The 19,647-nt window shown below is 37.3% G+C and overlaps 1 protein-coding gene across 6 annotated transcripts in view; it reads left to right on the plus strand.

Moving 5' to 3' along the window:
* Positions 1-19,641, plus strand: part of PHF14 (PHD finger protein 14) — a 167,955-nt gene extending 148,314 nt beyond the window's left edge. For 4 of the 6 annotated variants that reach the window (XM_060184286.1, XM_060184284.1, XM_016194956.2 and 1 more), the window contains one exon: positions 466-666. In XM_060184286.1, coding sequence (XP_060040269.1) covers positions 466-592 — 127 coding nt within the window. In that variant the 3' untranslated portion in view covers positions 593-666. Of the gene's footprint in view, positions 1-465; positions 667-19,064 lie in introns of those variants that run through there. The other 2 variants (XM_060184285.1, XM_060184287.1) reach the window with 1 other exon arrangement.
* Positions 19,642-19,647: the final 6 nt, after the last annotated feature.

Consider the following 19,647-nt stretch of genomic DNA (forward strand, 5'->3'; position numbering starts at 1 on the left):
CCTGATATTTTCTTAGAGCTGACTGGTTTTCAGATAACAAATGTTGGTGTTTATAATTGCAAAATTGGCAAACCTCTCAAGAAGATAGGCTAAATAAGACAAAAATGGCATTCTGCATTTGTCTATGAAGTGTCTCAGAAGTAAAATTTAATTGTTTGATAAAAACAGAAGTAAAAATAATCTGCTTCGTCCCCTAAAAAGAACACTTTATTAGGTCACGGTTAAAATAAGCCATTTTTTAAAAACATTGGCAAGCTTAATCAGCGTGTAATATAAAATAGCTCCACTTTAAATACTTAAAATTTACATAGTGTTACCATTTGTGTTTGTAGATGTTTCCCAAGAACTAACTAAATCATGATAGTTAATAATTCTTCAAAGAAATACCATTAAAATGTAGTAGGTATAGCTGATAAAAATACCCTTAAATTTATATTTTAATGTTTTCTAAAATTTATTTCACAGGAAGATGAAAATGAAGCTGAAAGAAAAATTATATCTCAGGAGCTCAGCATGGAACAGAAAAATCCAAAGAAATAAAGGATTTTCTGTAGTGTTTTGGAAATTTTGCAACTTATGTAGTAGCAGATAAAATTTTTATTGTAAAATGTTAAGTTGTAAAATCTAATTTGCACAACGTTCTCAATAAAGTCATTGAAAATGAAATAGGAACTTGCATTTGGAATTTGTACATCTTTAGAGTAATTAAATATTTACTTTAAAAGTAGGTCTTTAAACTATTTTAAAGGAGAAAAGTTCATAGCTAAAATTTGAGAATAAAGACAGATTTTCTATTTTTTTAACCTTACTGTTAATATATCTTGACAGCCAAAAAAAACTCTGAAAGTCTCTTTTCCCCTCACTAGTCTTTGTTGACTTCTTTCAAGTACCCTGACAGAATTTCTAATGTTAATATAAAGAAAAATTAACATTAGGTCAAAATTGATCACAGTATATTTGTACATATTGAATAGCAGTCTCTAGGAATGCAGGTAAAGACTAAAAAGGAAAAGATAACTTATCATTATCTCTGGCAGAAATAATACCATAATTTTAAACTAATAAAGTACCTATTTAGAACATACTATATACAGGCCCCTACATATTTTTCCTAGGTATTTCAAGAACAGGTTCCATATGTTTCTCAGAGGACTTTCTTTTTTACGTATTTATACATATTTATTGACTTAACATTGTTTTACATTATTATAAAATTTTAGGAGTATGGTTTCACACCTCTATATGTATACAGAAGATTCAACTACCTACCATCAGAGCTCAAGTACAACTACAACAGTGACCCCTCTACCTATTCCCCACTTGCCCTGTGCTCAATAATCACTATAGTTTTCATAAGAGTACAGAGTCAGTTTGGTTATTATTGTTTTTAAAATTCATTTATTCAGTCATTTATACTTTACATATGAGTGAAACCATCCAGTAGTTGTCTTTTACTTCCTTAATTACCTTGTTTAGTATAATGACCTCAGGTTCCCTCAATTTTGTGCCAAAGGCATAATTGTCATCTTTGCTAGTGGCAGCATAGTATTCTAATGAATATACATTTCAAAAGATTCTTATCCATCATTGAATTTTAGCTAATGTGAATAGTGTTGCTATGAACATTGGCTAGAAATTTGTTAAAATTCCATTGGCCTCTGTATTTGTCAGAACTCTTGGGAACCAGCCATCTTACTTTGTATGGTTCTAATTCCAAAACTTTTATTTGCTAACTTCAATAGGAGCTCTGAGTCCACTTGCAGATTACAAAACCTAGTGTCAGTAGGTGTCTTTGTTTGATTTCCAGGCAGAGATTCTAGAAATGAAAGACAAAGTTTTACAAGGCTTATAAGAGAATGCCTTCTTACAACTTCTTCCCTATGAATATGGAATCTGCTTTCCCTAGAGTGGTTTTATCACTTGCATCTGACAATATCATTATAAGTATGACATTATATGCTGGCAGTTGTGATACTAAAAGGGGAAAAACTGCAAATAAACAAATAACTCATAGGTATATAGCCTTATCTAATAATGTAAATATGAACATCTGGAAAGCCAGAATATACTCCCTGGGTGAATCTGGGGGAGGGAATGTCAAAGATTTTGAGTCAAAGAAAAGTATGAGAAGGTAAGTCAGTCTGCAGTGAGCAAACAAAAATTTAATTTTTTCTCCCTGTTTTTGTTTATTAGCTTTTTGTTGTTGTTTATTTTTTGTCATCACTGGAGCTTCAACCATTCTAGGTGAACTGTTTCAAACCAACAGAGAAGAAAAGACACCATAGCATCAAAGCTCCCCCCTCCCCCCCCCCCCCGTGTTTTAGTACTCTCAAAAGTTATATTGGGACTTCACATCTGAGTTCCATGCATCATAAAGCAGACACTCTCCCATTGAAATAGACGTTAGTATGTTTCAAATTCCCATTTTCACGTAAATTGGAATTAAGCTACTAGGGTCACTTTTGAAAAGAAGCAGTAGTACATGATTCATATCATACCTAGCATTCATTATGTTGCAGGGATTGTGCTAAATGTAGTGTACACTATGCTGATAATTATCCCTATTAGGATGTAAATATTTACTATTAATTTGCTATTTTATCCATGATTAGTCTGAAACATAGGGACAATTAGTTTACCAAGGTAATGTAGTTTATAATTGCAGAGAAAGGCTTTAAAGCAGTATAACATAGTATCACAATCATTGCATAAAATCTATTAATGCCATAACACTAATTTTTTAAAGAATTTATTTTTTTTATCCATGAGGAAGATAGAGAAAGAACCAGACATCACTCTGGTACTTGTGCTGCCGAAGATTGATCTTGGGACCTCATGGTTGAATCCAGTGCTTTATCTACTACACCACCTTAACCCTTTTAACCCACTTACACAACTTGTTGGCACTCGTTCACTTGTTAGGTTTTTAGTTAGTTTTTTTTTTTTTATAGTCCTCCAACTCTTAAGCACTCATTTGAAGACTTTTAAGTGAAAAAAAATAAAAGCAACTTAATTATTATTACCATCTCATTTACTACATAACATAAAAACCCTGATTTGTCTTTTTCACACTGGGATATGGTAAAACAAGTATAAGCCATAAAGAGAAAGATGAATATGGTATGATCTCATGGACAGAAGTTGAGAAATAACAGCAAGGGAAAACACAAAGTAGAACTTGGACTGGGTTTGGTATATGAACTAAAGTAAAGGATGAGGGTTTGTGGGTGGAGTCATGTCCTGGTTCGTGATGGTGGGGAAAACCTAGGCTGGGGGTGAGAGTGTTTTGCAGAAAACAGAAATTTTACACATGTATCAACTATTTACTATAGACTGTTGAAAACCCCCATTAAAAAGGGGGGGAATAAAACTGTAGTAACTTATTGCTGCTCTTTAACTTTTTGAGAACTTTTAAAAAATATTTTTATTTTCTACTGGGTAGAAACAAATTGAGAGGGGGAAAGGGAGACAGGGAAAGAGAAGAGAGACACCTGCAGCCCTGCTTCACTATTTATAAAAATTCATTTTGGTTTCTGGTATGAACATTTTCTAGCTTGCAGATGGTCTCTTTGCTTCAGCCTCATGTGAGTGTTCCACTGTTCATGCATGCAGGGAAAACTGCAAGTGAGTTCTCTGATCTCTTCTTATAAAGCACTAGTCCTAAAACAACTTTTAAAATCACTGTTTGTCACTATTGAAAAATTTGTCACTATTGACCATTATTTTATACAAAATTGTTTTCAGATTTTTATTTATTTGCCCTTTTGTTGCCCTTGATTTTTATTGTTGTTGATGATGTCATCATTTTTAGATAGGACAGAGAGAAATGGAGAGAGGAGGGGAAAACAGAGGAGGAGAGGAAGACACCTGCAGACCTGCTTCACCACCTATGAAGTGACTCCCCTGCAGGTGGGGAGCCAGGGGCTTGAACCGTGATCCTTACCCAGTCCTTGCGCTTTGCGCCACATGTGCCAAACTGACTGCGCAACCGCCCGACTCTGTTTTCAGATTTTTTTTCTGTTCAGCTTCTAAGGAACAGCAGCACAAATAAAGGTCATCTGCCCAGGTTGGCAGGTTGGCATCATGGTAGTATCTGCAACTTGGTGGCTGGAAAGCATTAAGATACAAAGCAGAACAAATGGTTTAATAATCAGGAACCTAAAAGTAAGAATATAGCTGGTGAAATTTGGAGTCTTCATGTTGGAAGAAGCTAGGAAGTCTATTTTAGGTATACCCTTTTAATTTATTTTATTATTTTTTTATTTTATTTATTCTGGATAGAGACAGAATTTGAGAAGGGAGGGGGATAGAGAGGGAAAGAGACACCCGCAGACCTGCTTCACCGCTTGTGAAGCAACTCCCCTACAGGTGGGGAGCCGGGAGCTCGAACTGGGGTCCTTACTCTGGTTCTTGCGCTTTGTGCCACCTGTGCTTAACTCACGGGGCTTAATTAGTTATGCTTAACTCGCTGCACTACCGCCCGACTACTCCTATTTTAGTTATATTCTAAGGGGCCCATGGCTTTACTAAATTTTGTCTGAGCCCTACAGATAATATGCAGGTAGGCTGAAAATATTGCCTGGGAAGATAGAGTTGGGAACAGGACTAGAAAGCTGGTTCAGGGCAGAGAGTAACTCCCAAATATAGGAAAAGTATGTAAATACCATAAACTGTAAATCCCATTGATCTGACCTAAGACCCGTTATCTAGTCATAGTTAGCACAGGAGCCTGTGTAACCTCTGCATTCCTGTCAATCTGAGTTCTCATACCATAGTCATAGCTAGAAACATTCTAAGCCGCACTCATTTCAGGTCCAGTCTCAAGTGGCAGAGTAAGTTGACTAAGCATACATTTGGAAAGTGGGACAGATACCTACTTCTTATTTCACTTCCTTCAATCACTTAAGTCTAGCCCTGTCAGATAAAGTAAGGAATACAAAAGCTGGATAAGGACAGGAAACTGGCACACTTTAATGATGGCCCTTTTGGTCACTACCAGGCCACCTATCATCCTGGGTCCTAGTCAGGGAATCCTGAGATTCCCACATAAATATAATGGGCACTAGATCCCTCTCTCCACCATTGCTGGTCATCTCCATCAATAACAATATCATAAACCCTCTTGTGGGCCTCTATAGGATCTTCATATCGTAAAGACATTTTGAATCATCCAGAGTATTAGATTATTCATGCAGGTTTTCTTTTTTTTTTTTTTTAGGGTAAAGCATTTTTTGGCTTAAATTATGCCAAGACTTACATACAAATTTACTACTTATTAAATACAGAAGAAATATTATACAAAACAAAATGTATGAATGGTCAGTAAGTGCATCAAAACATTATCAACATTTACTTAGAAGAAAAGTGCAAGTTAAAGCTACAATGAAATACCACTAAAATATCTATGACTGACTTCCAGTGCAGAAGCCATGAGCCACATTTTGGTTCTTAACTTGAAACTGAGTAGTCCAGATTGAACTATGCAATAAATATATTTGTACCCAATGTAGGTGACTTAATATGAAAAATTATAGAATATTTCAATAATTTTACTCTAAGTATATGTTGACATGATATTATTTGAATATTTGATATTATTTGAATGGATTTGGTTAAATAAGATATAATACTAAGATAATCACACAAAAGATTGAGGTAAAGTTGCCACTGTTTTGTGAGCCAGTAAGTAGGGTACTAGGTTAAGTGCTGTATTTACCGTGTTCAGGGATCTGTGTTTGAGACAGCCCCATCCCACCTGCTGGGGGAAGCTTCACAAGTGGTGAGGCAGGTCTGCAGGTGTCTTTCTGTCTCTCTCCCTCTCTATCTCCTCCCCTTTCAATTTCTCTCTGTCCTATCTAGTAAAATAGGGAAAAGAAAAAAAAAATGGGGGTAGGACCTGAGGAATGATTGCCGGGAATCGGTGGATTCCTTAAAAAAAAAAAAGTATTTATGGGGGTCAGGCAGCTGCGCAACAGGTTAAGCACACAAAGCACCTAAGGATCCTGGTTCGAGCCCTTGGCTCCCCACCTGCAGGGGCTCACTTCACAAGTGGTGAAACAGGTCTTCAGGTATCTGTCTTTCTCTCCCCCTCTTTGTCTCTCCTCTTCTCTGGATTTCTCTCTGTCCTATCCAACAATAACAACATCAGTGGCAAAAATAACAATAAGGACAACAAAATGGGAAAAAATGGCTCCAGGAGCAGTGCATGCACCCAGCCCCAGCAATAACCCTGGAGGGGAAAAAAAAATGGGGGGGGGGGGTAATTCAACAGAGATAGCCAAACTTCAGGAAGTAAATATGTACTGTCAATGAGTTTGTTCTATAAATCTATTGAAAAAGCAGATAGCTATAGGAATTATTTTGTCCACCTGATTACTTCTAATATCTAATACTTCTAGTATCATCACTTTGGAAAAGAGTTTGGAAGATTCATTTGATGTTAAACATGCCTTTAAGTATGATCCAGTAACTTCACAATAGAATTTACAAATGAACTGGTGCTCCGTTCAGATATTTGCACTTAGGTGTTTCTAGCAATTTTACTTATAAAATTCATAATAGAGCTGAAAACCAGAGGCAATTTTTTTCATGTTAAGTAATAATATTTTCAGAAACCTGTTATCACAAAGTGGATGTTTAAACCTTGATCTTTCAGGAAATTTGGAAATACTATGTGATAGAATCTGTAACAACAGTGTGTAAAAGTTAGAATTCAACATTATCTAATAATGATATTTTAAAAGAGATAAATGTAAATTTTACAAAGTTAAATAAGATACAGACATAACCAAACTATTCAATATTCAAAAAATAGTGTGATGAAATTTATCTAGCAGGAAAGCTATCATGATTACTAATAATCACAAAAATGGTTTTTCCAAGATGAAGCTTACTCATTGCTCCAGTTGTGGTGGACCCAACAGGTCCCACATATGTGGAAAACTCAGCTGTTTACTTTGCAGTATAGGAGACTCTGTTTATATCCTCCCTTGAAAAAAGCAGGAAAAAAACACCCCCAAATTTAAAACAATGAATTATTTGAAAGCACTTAATATCCTTCTGAGGTCTTTGGTTGCTTGCTTAGTTTTTTTTTTTTTAACATCAGTATTATTTTATTAAAGAAATCTTTATTTACAGAACTGTTGTTACAGAGGTCCATTTTCATATTTCCCAAAAAAGAGATAGGAATACATCTCACTCTCCACCAAACCTGCATCCTGTTCCATCACATGGATTTAGGTTCTCAGTCTCACCTTAGTGCTTCAACTTTTCCCTTTTTTTAGTCCCTAAATCTGCTACAATCTTCCACTGGAGACTCGCCCCAACATAGTTACACTTTACTGGGTTTTTGTTTGCTTGCTTATTTGGTTTTTACCAGAGCATTGTTCAGAACACTGTTGGCGTTTGGGATTGAACCTATTCTTAGCCTCAGGCAGAGAAGTCTCTTTGCATAAACATTATGGTATCTCCCCCACCCAAGTTTTGAATGGTTCCACATTCCATTTGGTTGTTATTTTTAATGGTCTTTGCTGTTGAAATTTACAATTACAATTTAGAAATTTCTGGATAGACTGTTCATTTACCTTGAGATAACCAGAGCTTTGAATGAAGGAGAAAGCGAGATCACTCTGGTGATCCAAATTAAATATCTATGAACTGTTTCATAACTGTTTAAATATCTACGAAAAGTTCAAGTGTTGGTGAACTTTGAGTTTTATAGCCATACATGTCAAATATGAAATGCTATTCTTGGGGTATAGTAGTTTTAAATTTGTAACTTAATGCTCATCCAGATAAAAATGAGGTAAGCCTTGGTAGTTTTATTTCTCTAATATTTTTTGGAAAAAAAAATTGTTCTTGTTTCCTTGTGTATGCAGATTCATTTTATCTATTAAACACTTGCTAATGGCTTTCTTGAAGCTTTAAACAGTTGCATCCTTTCACTGTATCTATCTATATATATGTATATATATAGGGTTTTTTTTGTTGTTTGTTTGTTTGTTTTCCTGCCTCCAGGTTTCTCGCTGGGGTCCAGTGCCTGTGTTACAAATCTACTGCTCCTGGAGGCCATTTTTTTCTATTTTGTTATTGTTGGATAAGACATAGAGAGATCAAGAGAGGAGGGGAAGGCAGAGGTGGGAGAGAAAGAGACATCTGCAGACCTGCTTCACCACTTGTGAAGTGACCCCTTACCCCCACCTTGTCCCCGCAGGTGGGGAGCGGTGGCTTGAACCAGGATACTTAAGCCTGTCCCTGCGCTTTGCTGTTCACTTAACTCGCTGTGCTACCACCCAGCCCCCATCTGTATATCTTCTATATACACTGTATTTTTTTAAATATTTATTTTATTTATTCCCTTTTGTTGCCCTTGTTGTTTTATTGTTGTAGTTATTATTGTTGTTGTCGTTGTTGGATAGGACAGAGAGAAATGGAGAGAGGAGGAGAGATAGACACCTGCAGACCTGCTTCACCGCCTGTGAAGCGACTCCGCTGCAGGTGGGGAGCCGGGGTTCGAACCGGTATCCTTATGCCGGTCCTTGTGCTTTGCGCCACCTGCGCTTAACCCGCTGCGCTACAGCCCGACTCCCACACTGTATTCTTTTTTTCTAGATGCAAAACACTGTTGCTCTTTAAATTGAATACATATGTGTACATCTTAAAAACATAATGAACAAAACAAGAGAATGTTCCCTACAAATGCATCTCTTAGGTGACTATGTAAAATATATTTCATATTCCATTGGAAAAAAAAAGTTAAAATAGCTTCAGTGAATTTTTCTGACAGTTTTGCCAAAGGCTTAGGTCCCTGAGGCTTGCACATATTTCTGTTGGTTGAGTACCAATACCACATGGGACTACAGCAACTTACTCCTTCTGGTAGTAGGCTAAATAATATTCACTCTGAATAGTAAAGGTTGATTAGAAACACACTCCATTTCACATTACCTTAAGAAAACAATTTTTACATAGCCACAAATGAACAAATTTCATCCCAAACTATCTTGAGCAATCATAGAAAATAGTAAGTGTCTTCCCATGGTGGAGTCTATGATTTTTTTATTTAGAAAAGAAGGTGTATGAAGACATAGGTAACAATAATGTAATTTTGATGTTTTAGGTAACAACAGGAGTATGAAGACATAGGTAACAATAATGTAATTTTGATGTTTTAGTAAAATTATTAATTTCCAAGTTGCAAAGCCAACTAAGAATGGCCTTTAAAACTGCTGAACTAAGAAAGCCATTTTCGTTAAGGGTTTTAAATTTGGGAATAGACTCATGAAATTTATAGCTTTAACGAGATATCCTTTGCCTGCAGTCAGGATGAGAGCTACATCATTGGTTTCCCAGCATGACACCTATGTATCTTTGTGTATACTTGATGTCATTAGGCTCATAATAACACAGCCACTATCCTATTGCTGTTTGAAAGGATCCCTTTCATCTTTTAGTTTATGTCTTTCATTTACACCTATAGCATATTAAACATTTCACACTAGGAAATAAGATATACCCAACCTTTATACTCTCTCAGTTTAGCAAAGAAATCACTATTTTCATAACTGTTTCATGTCACAACCAACAGATTTGGCTTTCAGAAAACAATAAGCAATTGAATCATATGTTTTATATATAAGTCGGAATCTTTCTTACTAATACATAAGGAGCAGATGGCTTTCCATGATGTTTGTGAATTTCAACCATTCTCATTTTTATTGGGTAAAATTCTGGTGAAAGATGATGACTATTATTTTTAAAGACAGATGAACTCTCTCAGGATATTCAGATTTCAGGACAATGACAAGGACCGCTTATTATATTGTACCTAATAGTCAGACATTATAGTCACTGCAGGGAATTATCATTCTATGCTCTGCATTGAAATTAAATGAAGGAACTTGAAAGGATTAAAGCTATTATTTGCAAAATATCATTATTATCTTAAGACATTACAAATGAATTCTGATTTAGTAATCAAATTATCTAAGCCAGTTCCTTAATTTGTGCACACATTTGAAGGTTTTTTTTTTTTAATCTGTTTTTATGATTCTCTACCATTTATTATCAGCAAAAACTTCAGGCAGATACAGAAATGGAGAGGACAATGAATCTTCTTGTACTTGTAACCGAGACAATTAAAATTTTTGCCATGCCTGGCTTACTACTACTGTCAATAAATTACCTTAAAGCAGATCCTAGACTGTAATGCATTCTAACATATTTTTCTCCTTTAAACTACTCATTTATGTTTCGATTTGTGCAATTTACACATGCTTTTCTATAACAGATATATGTTTTATTTTTTTAATAATGTGATAAAGTCAATATCTTATATGGTAACACAATTTTGGACTACAATTTATTCCGCCCCATTTCTCTCAGGCCATATTTTTAGTGAGAGTCAAAAGAAAATAACTGTTTTTATTTTTTCCTATTGTTTTGTTTTATTTTTTTAATATGTTTTGCTGATGACTTCTTTTTTTAATATTTATTTATTTCCTTTTGTTGCCCTTGTTGTTTTATTGTTATGGTTATTGATGTCATTGGATAGGACAGAAAGAAATGGAGAAAGGAGGGGAAGACAGGGACGGGGAGAGAAAGACACCTGCAGACCTGCTTTATCGCTTGTGAAGTGACTCCCCTGCAGGTAGGGAGCTGGGGCTTGAACCCGGATCCTTACCCTGGTCCTTGCACTTTGCGCCATGTGCACTTAGCCTGTTGCACCACCGCCCATTCTGAAAGCGGGAAGTTTCATAGAAAAAGCAATAACAAGTTACTTGTCTCTATTCTCCCTAGTTATGCTCAGTTTGTGAGTATCCTTTTCCCCCATACCATATAAAGCCTACTTTTTTTATTATTATTATTGCCACCAGGGTTATCGCTGGGACTCACCGGCACTACAATGCCCTTGGCCATTTTTTCTCACTTTATTTTTTTTTAATTTTTATTAATAAAAAGGAAACACTGACAAAAAACATAGGATAAGAGGGGCACAACTTCACACATTTCCACTATCAGAACTCCATATCCCATCCCCTCCCCTAATACCTTTCCTATTCTTCATCCCTCTGGAAGTATGGACCCAAGGTCATTCTGGGGTGCAGAAGGTGGAAGGTCTGGCTTCTGCTATTACTTCTGCGCTGAACATGGGCATCACCAGGTCGATTCATACTTCCAGCCTTCCTCTCTCTTTCTCTAGTGGGAAAGGGTTCTGAGGAAGCTGGGCTGCAGGACACATTGGTGGGGTTGTCTGCCCAGGGACGTCAAGTTGGCATCATGGTAGCATCTGGAACCTGGTGGCTGAAAAGAAAGTTAACATATAAAGCCAAACAAACTGTTGACTAATTATGAACCTAAAGGCTGGAATAGTTCAGATGAAGAGTTGGGGGGGTCCCGTTTTGTAGATAGTTCGTAGTGCCATTTTTGTTATATTACTAAGAGCCCATGACTATACTAGTTTTTCTTTTTTTCCTGAGCCTGACATCTGATATTTATATGACTACAAATTGATAGGAATGTATATAAACACCATTCCCACCACCAAAAGACTGTCTCCCATCCCATTCCTTCCCACCCCCCAGCCCCTGCCCCGTGAAGCTGAACATCCACCCTCACCCTCACCCCAGGGTTTTTACTTTGGTGCCCTACTCCAAATTCAGTCAAATCCTGATTTTAGTTTCCCTTTCTGTTATTCTTTCCCAGCTTCTGTTTATGAGTGGGATTATCCCATATTATTCTTTGTCTCTGACTTAACGTAATTCCTTCCAGTTCCATCCAAGATGGGTCAGAGAAAGTGTGTTCATTATTCTTAATAGCTGTGCAGTATTCCATTGTGTATATATACCACAGCTTTCTCAGCCACTCATCTGTTCTTGGGCACCTGGATTGGTTCCAGGTTTTAGCTATTACGAACTGTGCTGCTATAAACATCGGTGTACACATTTCTTTTTTGTTGGGTGTTATGGAGTCCTTGGGGTATATCCCTAGGAGAGGAATTACTGGGTCATATGGATGGTCAATGTCTAGCCTTGTGAGAGTTCTCCAGACTGCTCTCCACAGAGGTTGCACCAGCAGTGCAGAAGGGTTCCTTTGTCCCCACAGCCTCTCCAGCATTTGTTGCTGCTGTCTTTTTTGATATCTGCCATTCTGACAGGGGTGAGGTGATATCTCAATGTTGTCTTTATTTGCATTTCTCTGATAATCAGTGACTGGAACAATTTCTCCTGTGTTTGTTAGCCTTTTGGATCCCTTCTGTAGTGAATTTTCCTATTTTTTTAATAGTCAAAAGTTTCATTTTGTTTTATTTAGTTCTGCTTTTAGATATTACATATGAATAAAACTTACCATGTTTGCTTTTCTCCATCATTCTTATTTCACAAAGTATAATATCCCCTAGATCCATCAATGTTTGTGAAGCCGGCAGTATTTCCTTTTTGTACCTCAATACTATTCCACTGTGTATGTATTCCACATCTTCTTTATCCAATTATCTGTCCGCAGACTCTTTATTTTTTTATTGAAGGGATTAAGGCTTTACAGTGGATTCATTGACATATCCATACAATTTCATTATGAAGCAGGCCCCCCAAATTTTCTCACTCTCCTCTCTTATCCTCCCTGCCCAGAGACCTTTGTTTTGATGCAATATACCATGTCCAGTCCATGTTTCACTTTGTGCTCTCCCTCCTCAACTACTTTATAAAGTTCCGCTAATAAGTGAGACCATTTGGTATCTGTCTTCTTTTTGGCTTATCCCACTCAACCTTATGTCCTCAACTTTCATCCAAGAGGATGCAAATGAAATTAATTCATCATTTTTAACAGCTGAGCAGTATTCCACCAGGTATATACACCACAAGTTTTTTTTAGCTACTCATCTGTTGTTGGACATCTGGGCTGCTTCCATGTTCTGGTGCATACAAACTGTGCTGCTATGAACATAGGTATACATAGATCACTTCTGATAGTCGTTTCTGTTTCCTTTGGATAAATTCCCAGGAGAGGAATTGAGGGGTCATAAGAGAGGTCCATTTCTTTTGTCCTGATAAGTCTTCAAATTGCTTTCCACAATAGTTGGACTATTTTGCAATCCCATCAGCAGTGCAAAAGTGTCCCATCCTCTTCAACATTTGTCAATTTTATCCTTTCTTATGAATGACATTCTCACAGGTGTAAAGTAGTAGCTCATTGTTGTCTTTATTTGCATTTCTTTGATGATTAGTGACTGAGCAGTTTCTCATATATTTGTTGGCCATCTGAATCTCTTCATTGGTGAAATAATGCCTCTGATCTTGTTCCTTTTTCTCAAGATTGTTTTGGCAATTCTGGGGATTTTTTTGGGTTCCAGATAAATTTTTGTTGGTACCTTGATAGAGACAACATTAAGTCTTTATATGGCTATTGGCAGGATGGTCATTTTGACAATGTTGTGCTCCCCAATCTGTGAGCATGGATGTCTTTCCATTTCTCTGTATCTCCTTCTGTTTCCTTGAAGAGTGATTCATAGTTTTTAGTGTGTAAGTCTTTCACTTCCTTTTTATTAAAAATTTTGTTCCCAAATATCTTATTGTTTTTGATCCTATGGTGAAGGTGACTGATTTCTGTATCTTTTCTTTTTCTAATTTAGTGTTTGCTTAGAGGAATGCCTTTAATTTTTACATATTGATTTTGTAGCCTGCCATTTTACTATATTGTTCAATAATATCCAGGAGTTTTCTACTGGACTCCTTAGGCATACACACACACACACACACACACAATCATGTCATCTACAAATAGGAACAGTTTAACTTCTCTTCCAACCTGTATCCCTTTGATTCCTTTCTTTTGCCCAATTGCTATGGACTTCCAAGGCAATGTTTGTCGGGAAATTGTGAGGACGTAGTTGAGCTTGGCAGGGTTTGACTTGAGGGGACATCCATCCTGTCAGTCTCTCTACTGAGAGGTCGAGCAAGGAGGGACAACCTCCCCCCCCCAAGGTTTGCCTCGTCTTATCAGACTCCCTGTCTCACAAAGCACTCTGCATTCCTGATACTATGGCCTGCTCTCTTTTTGTCTGCATAATCACTGTTTTGCCTGAAAGATCCCCACCCATTCCATTCCTTTGATCTATCTTCTTTCTAACCCTCAAGATCCTCCCTGCCTACAGGGTATTATTTATATTATTTATCCTACCAGTTAAAACCCTCGCAACAGTTGCTAAGGAAGTTCCTACCTTTCCCAACCCCTTTTGCCTTTTTCCCTTTCCTAACCATTTCCATTTCTAACTTGCCACTTCAGGTCCGACACTTAAAAGCCTTGGTTCTCTGGTCAATAAAGAATCGAATTGCCTCACCACCACGAGCTCTGTTCATCAGTCATCTCCCTCACGTCGCTAAGTGAATAGCAGCCCAGGCTGGCTCCAGTCACGTTCTCTCCAACCCAGAGAGTACACGCCGTGGAAGAGGCACCCCCATGCTAGCCTGGCAAATGCTGAATAGGACAGAGAGAAATTCAGAGAGGGCAAGGAGATAGAAAAATAGACACCTGCAGATCTGCTCCACTGCTTGTGAAACAGAGCCCCTGCAGGTGGGGAGCCAGGACTTGAACCCAGGTCCTTGCACTTGGTAATATGTGTGCTTAACAGGGTTTGATTTGTTACTGGCCATCCCCCTCCACACCAAGTCTATCTTCATCAGGCACAAGGTCTCTTGAGGTGTTTCCTTCACATCTACATCTTTTCCAGATACCTCTAAAATCAAGTTCTGTGGTTATTGAAATAGCCCAGTTGATATGTGGTCCTGAAGATAATGTAGTGGAAATAGCCCAGCTGATAGAACTTAGGTTCCCAGTTTTATCCTCAGCACCACATGTCTTTTTAGAAAAATTCACATAATGGGCAGTTTTGTGTATTGTAACAAACTAACTCTTAGAATTACCACAACTAAGATAGAAAACAGTTCTATCACATGCCAACATTCCTTCAAGCTCTTGGTAGACAAAAGCTAATTCTCTTTTCAGTCCCCCGTTTCTCCACCCCCAGCCTCTGGAAACCACTAATCTGTTTTTAGTCTTTACAGTTTTGTCTATAAGTCAGCAAGTTATAGAAATTGAGTCATAATGTGTGTAGCTTTTAAGTAGGATTTCTTTCACTTAAAACAATTCATTTATATTTTATGTATATTTATTTTGTTCATTCATTCACCAGTTCAGAGACATCTGAGTGATTTCTGAGTTTTGGCAATGGTAAATAAAGTTACTATACACATTTATATACACATTTTTCTGAGGTTATCACTTTCATTTTTTCTTGGGTAAATAGCTAGGGGTGGGTAATGCGGTAAGTGTATTTTTAAGTTTCTCAGATGTTACCAAGGCATTTCAAATGGTTATAATTTTATAATATTTTATATTCCCTTAAGTCAGGTGTGATCATTATGATTATTCTACATGTTCATGTTCTCATGAGGACTTACTTTATTTTTAAATGGGAACAAAGAAATTGAGAGAGGAAGAGACAGAGATACATCTGCAATAAAAAGAAAGGAAGAGAGGAAGAAAGAAAGAGAGAAAGAAAGAAAAGGAGGGCAAGGGAGATAGCATAATGGTCATATAAAGAAACTCTTCTGCTTGAAGCTCCAGAGTCCCAGGTTCAATCCCCTGCACCACTATAAGCCAGAGCTGAGCAGTGTTTTGGTAAAAAAAAAAAAAAAAAAAAAAAGAGGAAGGAAGGAAAGAAAAAGAAAGAAAGAAAGAAGGGAGGGAGGGAGGGAGAAAGAAAGAAAGGAAGGAAGAAAGAAGGAAAGGAAGAAAGAAAGGGGAGTTGGGCGGTAGTGTGGTGGGTTAAATGAAGGTGGTGCAAAGCGCAAGGACCAGTGTAAGGATCCTGGTTCGAGCCCCCAGCTCTCTACCTGCAGGGGATTATCTCACAAGCACTGAAGCAGGTCTGCAAGTGTCTATCTTTCTCTCCCTCCCTCTGTCTTTCCCTTCTCTCTTCATTTCTCTCTGTCTTATCCAAAAACAATGACATCAATAAAAAGAACAATAATAACTACAACAATAAAACAACATTGGCAACAAAAGGGAATAAATAAATAAATTTTAAAGAAGAAAGAAAGAAAGAAAGGAAAAAAGAGAAAAAGAAAGAAAGAAAAGAAAAAGGGAGATACCTACAGCTATATTTCTGCTGCTGCAAAGGTACAATGCTCAGTTCCCCACTTCCAGTGGGTTTCCCCCTAGGGTTCACTCATGAGAATGTGATTTCTACAGTTCTAAACAGAAGTTCTGAGCTTCTTTCTTCAATCCACATGCTTCCTGAGTGGTTCTGTGTGGGCCCTTTAAATCTGCAGTGTGGATGTGAAGCAATTGCAAATATTGGATACACTGGCAATGTAGTGTTGTTTCCTCCTGTTCTTGTACAATCACCAACCTTCAGATAGTGATGTTTTTTTCTTTACCACAGATAACAGCTATACTGTGATGAAATTCATTGAAATAATTAATTTAATATTTGCTTTCTGGGGGGACAATCAACTTCCTGAGACCTTCCTAAGGTTACCACTGTGCCACACAATTAACTTTTTTAAAAAACGATTTGTTTATTGACTTAATTTTGAAAATTTTTTTTTTTTTCTCTCCAGGTTTATTGCTGGGCTTGGTGCCTGCACCATGAATCCACCGCTCCTGGAGGCCATTTTTCCCCCTTTTTGTTGCCCTAGTTGTTGCAGCCTCGTTGCGGTTATTATTGCCATTGTTGACGTTGCTTTTGTTGTTGGATAGGACAGAGAGAAATGGAGGGAGGAGGGGAAGACAGAGAGAGGGGAGAGAAAGATAGACACCTGCAGACCTGCTTCACCGCCTGTGAAGCGACTCCCCTGCAGGTGGGGAGCCGGGGGCTCGAACCGGGATCCTTACGCCGGTCCCTGCGCTTTGCGCCACGTGCGTAAAAATATTTTTTAAAAAAATGGATAGAAAGAGAAATTGAGAGAATTGAGAAGAAAGGGGGAGATACAAAGGGAGAAAAAGAGAGAGAGAGAGAGAGACCTGTAGTACTTCTTCACTGTTTTTGAAGCTTCATCCCTGCAGGTGTGGACCAAGGGCTTGAACCATGGTCCTTGTGCACTGTGATGTGTACACTAAACTAAGTATGCCAATTAATTTTTAAAAAGACAAAATAAAGAGCATTATTTCTAAAACTCTGAGAACACAAAAGTTGGATGATTCTTTAAATATTCTAAGCACATGCAACAAAGCTATATTTCTTTGGCTTGTAAAGGCCTCCATTTCTCTGCAGATCACTGGACAGACAAAATGTTAAGGGTACGTCTCAGCTCTTGTTCATGACATATTCTAAAACATAAAGGAAACTTGAACTTCCCTTAAAAAAGAAAACATCTCCAACCAAAAACAAACAAACAAAAAAACCTCTTGTTTTATAGTTACTATCTGTTGAAAGTATTTTTTCCTTTTGGTTTAGTACATCATGATCCACAAATCACATTTGTCCTTTGACAAAGTTGGCTAGAGGTACACGTTTGGGAGGGAAAAAGGTAAAGTGGCTCTGTAGGGTCAGAAGAGAGTTATGTGCTAGACAGCTACTTTTTATCTTCTTCTTCTAGCGTTTGCCCTTCTTGCGTAGCCAGTCAACAGGTCAGGTTGAAAGCTGTCAGGAGCTGCTTGTTGCTGGCTTTGAAAGTGACTGGGATCCATGTGGATTCAGTCGGCTAGGAAGGATCGTCAGTTTCCCCAATGAATGGGTACTAAAGGATGAAAGACTCTGTACATTGAGTATCTGTGCAATTGAAAAGGGGAGGCTAGAGGGAACACATATGTACAACTTCTGTATCCAGTGTGGTCTCAAAGTGATTTTTTAACCAAAGGTTTCAAATAAATATCACAGTTCATCCATGCCTTCCTTACCAAGTGTCACTCTCATAAGACCCAATTCTAGACATTCCCCATGTTTTCTCAATTCCCCTTCAGACCTGAGTTGGGAATGTATCTCTGCTCACAATTCTCCTGATTCCTCTTCTCTCTTCCAACAAGTCTAGGACTATTTTTCCCGACTTGGATGATAAAATTCATACATTCCTGACGTGCTTCATCATACCTAATCACCAAGATAATTTAATCCTGCCAACTAACCATTCAGGCTAGTCTGTTATAGAGTCAGACTTACAACCCAGAGTGTATTTCTCTCTGGTGCTTTCAAATCTCAAAGTCGCTTTTAAAGACTTACTTTTAAAACATTCTACCTTTTAGTAGTGTAAAAACTAAAGGAGCTTGCCGTTATGAGGCCTGCCTTTCAGGAGATACTGAAAGAGTGCCACAGAGGATCAAGGATTGCTTAACTTTCAAAAAAGTGATACACAGTAGAACAGACCCAGGAACACAAGCCATAGAAATAGGAGGCAATTTTAAAGCATAAAAGGGATGGGATAAATGAATAGATGCTGCTCAAGCAAGAATGGGGAGACAAGAACAGCTTAAGACTCTCTTTTATGTGTTGATAGTCTATTTATATATTAATTATATATAATAACTTTTATGTGTTACATATGTACAGTTCTCCATGTCTTCTTAAATGATGTCATTTTCTCTTTAGTACTTTTTAATATTTCTTACAACTTTGTTTTTCTCATACTTTATTTTATTTTCTTTCTCTCTTGCTATATCTCATTTCAAAATCTCATGTTGGAATAAATGAAATGGTTGTAAACCATTACTAAATCACTAATAAAATAAACTCAAAGAGAAAAAATGTTCATGCCTGATGCTCTGAAGTCCAAGGTTGAAAAAAAAAAGTTTGTGAAAATAAACATTCTAAGAAAATAATCTTAGATGACTTAGTCAGATTTTAACTGGAAGAAATGATATATTACTTTGACATCATTGAAATTTCTCAGACATTATCTTAAGGGTGTTATCAACCTACGGACACAATCTCAAGTTTTCAGAAGCCTAACTGGAATTAAAATTTTAGTGTGGGTGGTGAACAAAGTCACTTAGAATTTTGCAATGCTCAGTCCCATGTTCCCTCCCTCTTGAAATTCGTGCCTTTGTATAATCTCTCCCTCTGATTACAGGTGAGATCTATGACTTGCTTCTAATCAAGTGATTACAACAAAGATGAGGGATGAACATGATAATGTTTATGGAACTTCATTACATAAGATGGTAAAATGCATCCTATCAAGAGACTTTGGCTCTTTTGCTGACTTGAAAGGAAGTCCAAGTGACAAGGAACCAAGGGTGACCTCCAGACAGCAACCAGTGAGAAAATGAGGACTTCAATGTAACCCAGTAACTACAAGAAAATGAATTCTGCTAGAAATCTGAATAGAATGAATCGTTTCTCAATCAAACTTTACATGAAACTCAGTCCTGGACACTCTGATTGCAGTCTTACAGAGGACCAAGCAATGTGAGCCTAGACTTCTGACCCTTTGAAACTGAGATAGTAGATGTGTGTTTCTTTAAGCAAAATCTGTGGTTATTTCTTATAGTGAAATAGTTAACATGGTGAGTGATTTCAAAAGCACATTTAGTTGAACACTGTTCTCATATCATGCACCATTATGAAAAAAGTGGGGGCGTTCACATCCGAATCAGTTTGGGGATTGTTGCATTCTATATTTTCCATCCCTTTGAAAAGTGACAGTGCAATCT

This window comes from Erinaceus europaeus, unplaced genomic scaffold (assembly GCF_950295315.1).
Source record: "Erinaceus europaeus unplaced genomic scaffold, mEriEur2.1 scaffold_225, whole genome shotgun sequence".
In the NCBI taxonomy this organism is placed as follows: domain Eukaryota; kingdom Metazoa; phylum Chordata; class Mammalia; order Eulipotyphla; family Erinaceidae; genus Erinaceus; species Erinaceus europaeus.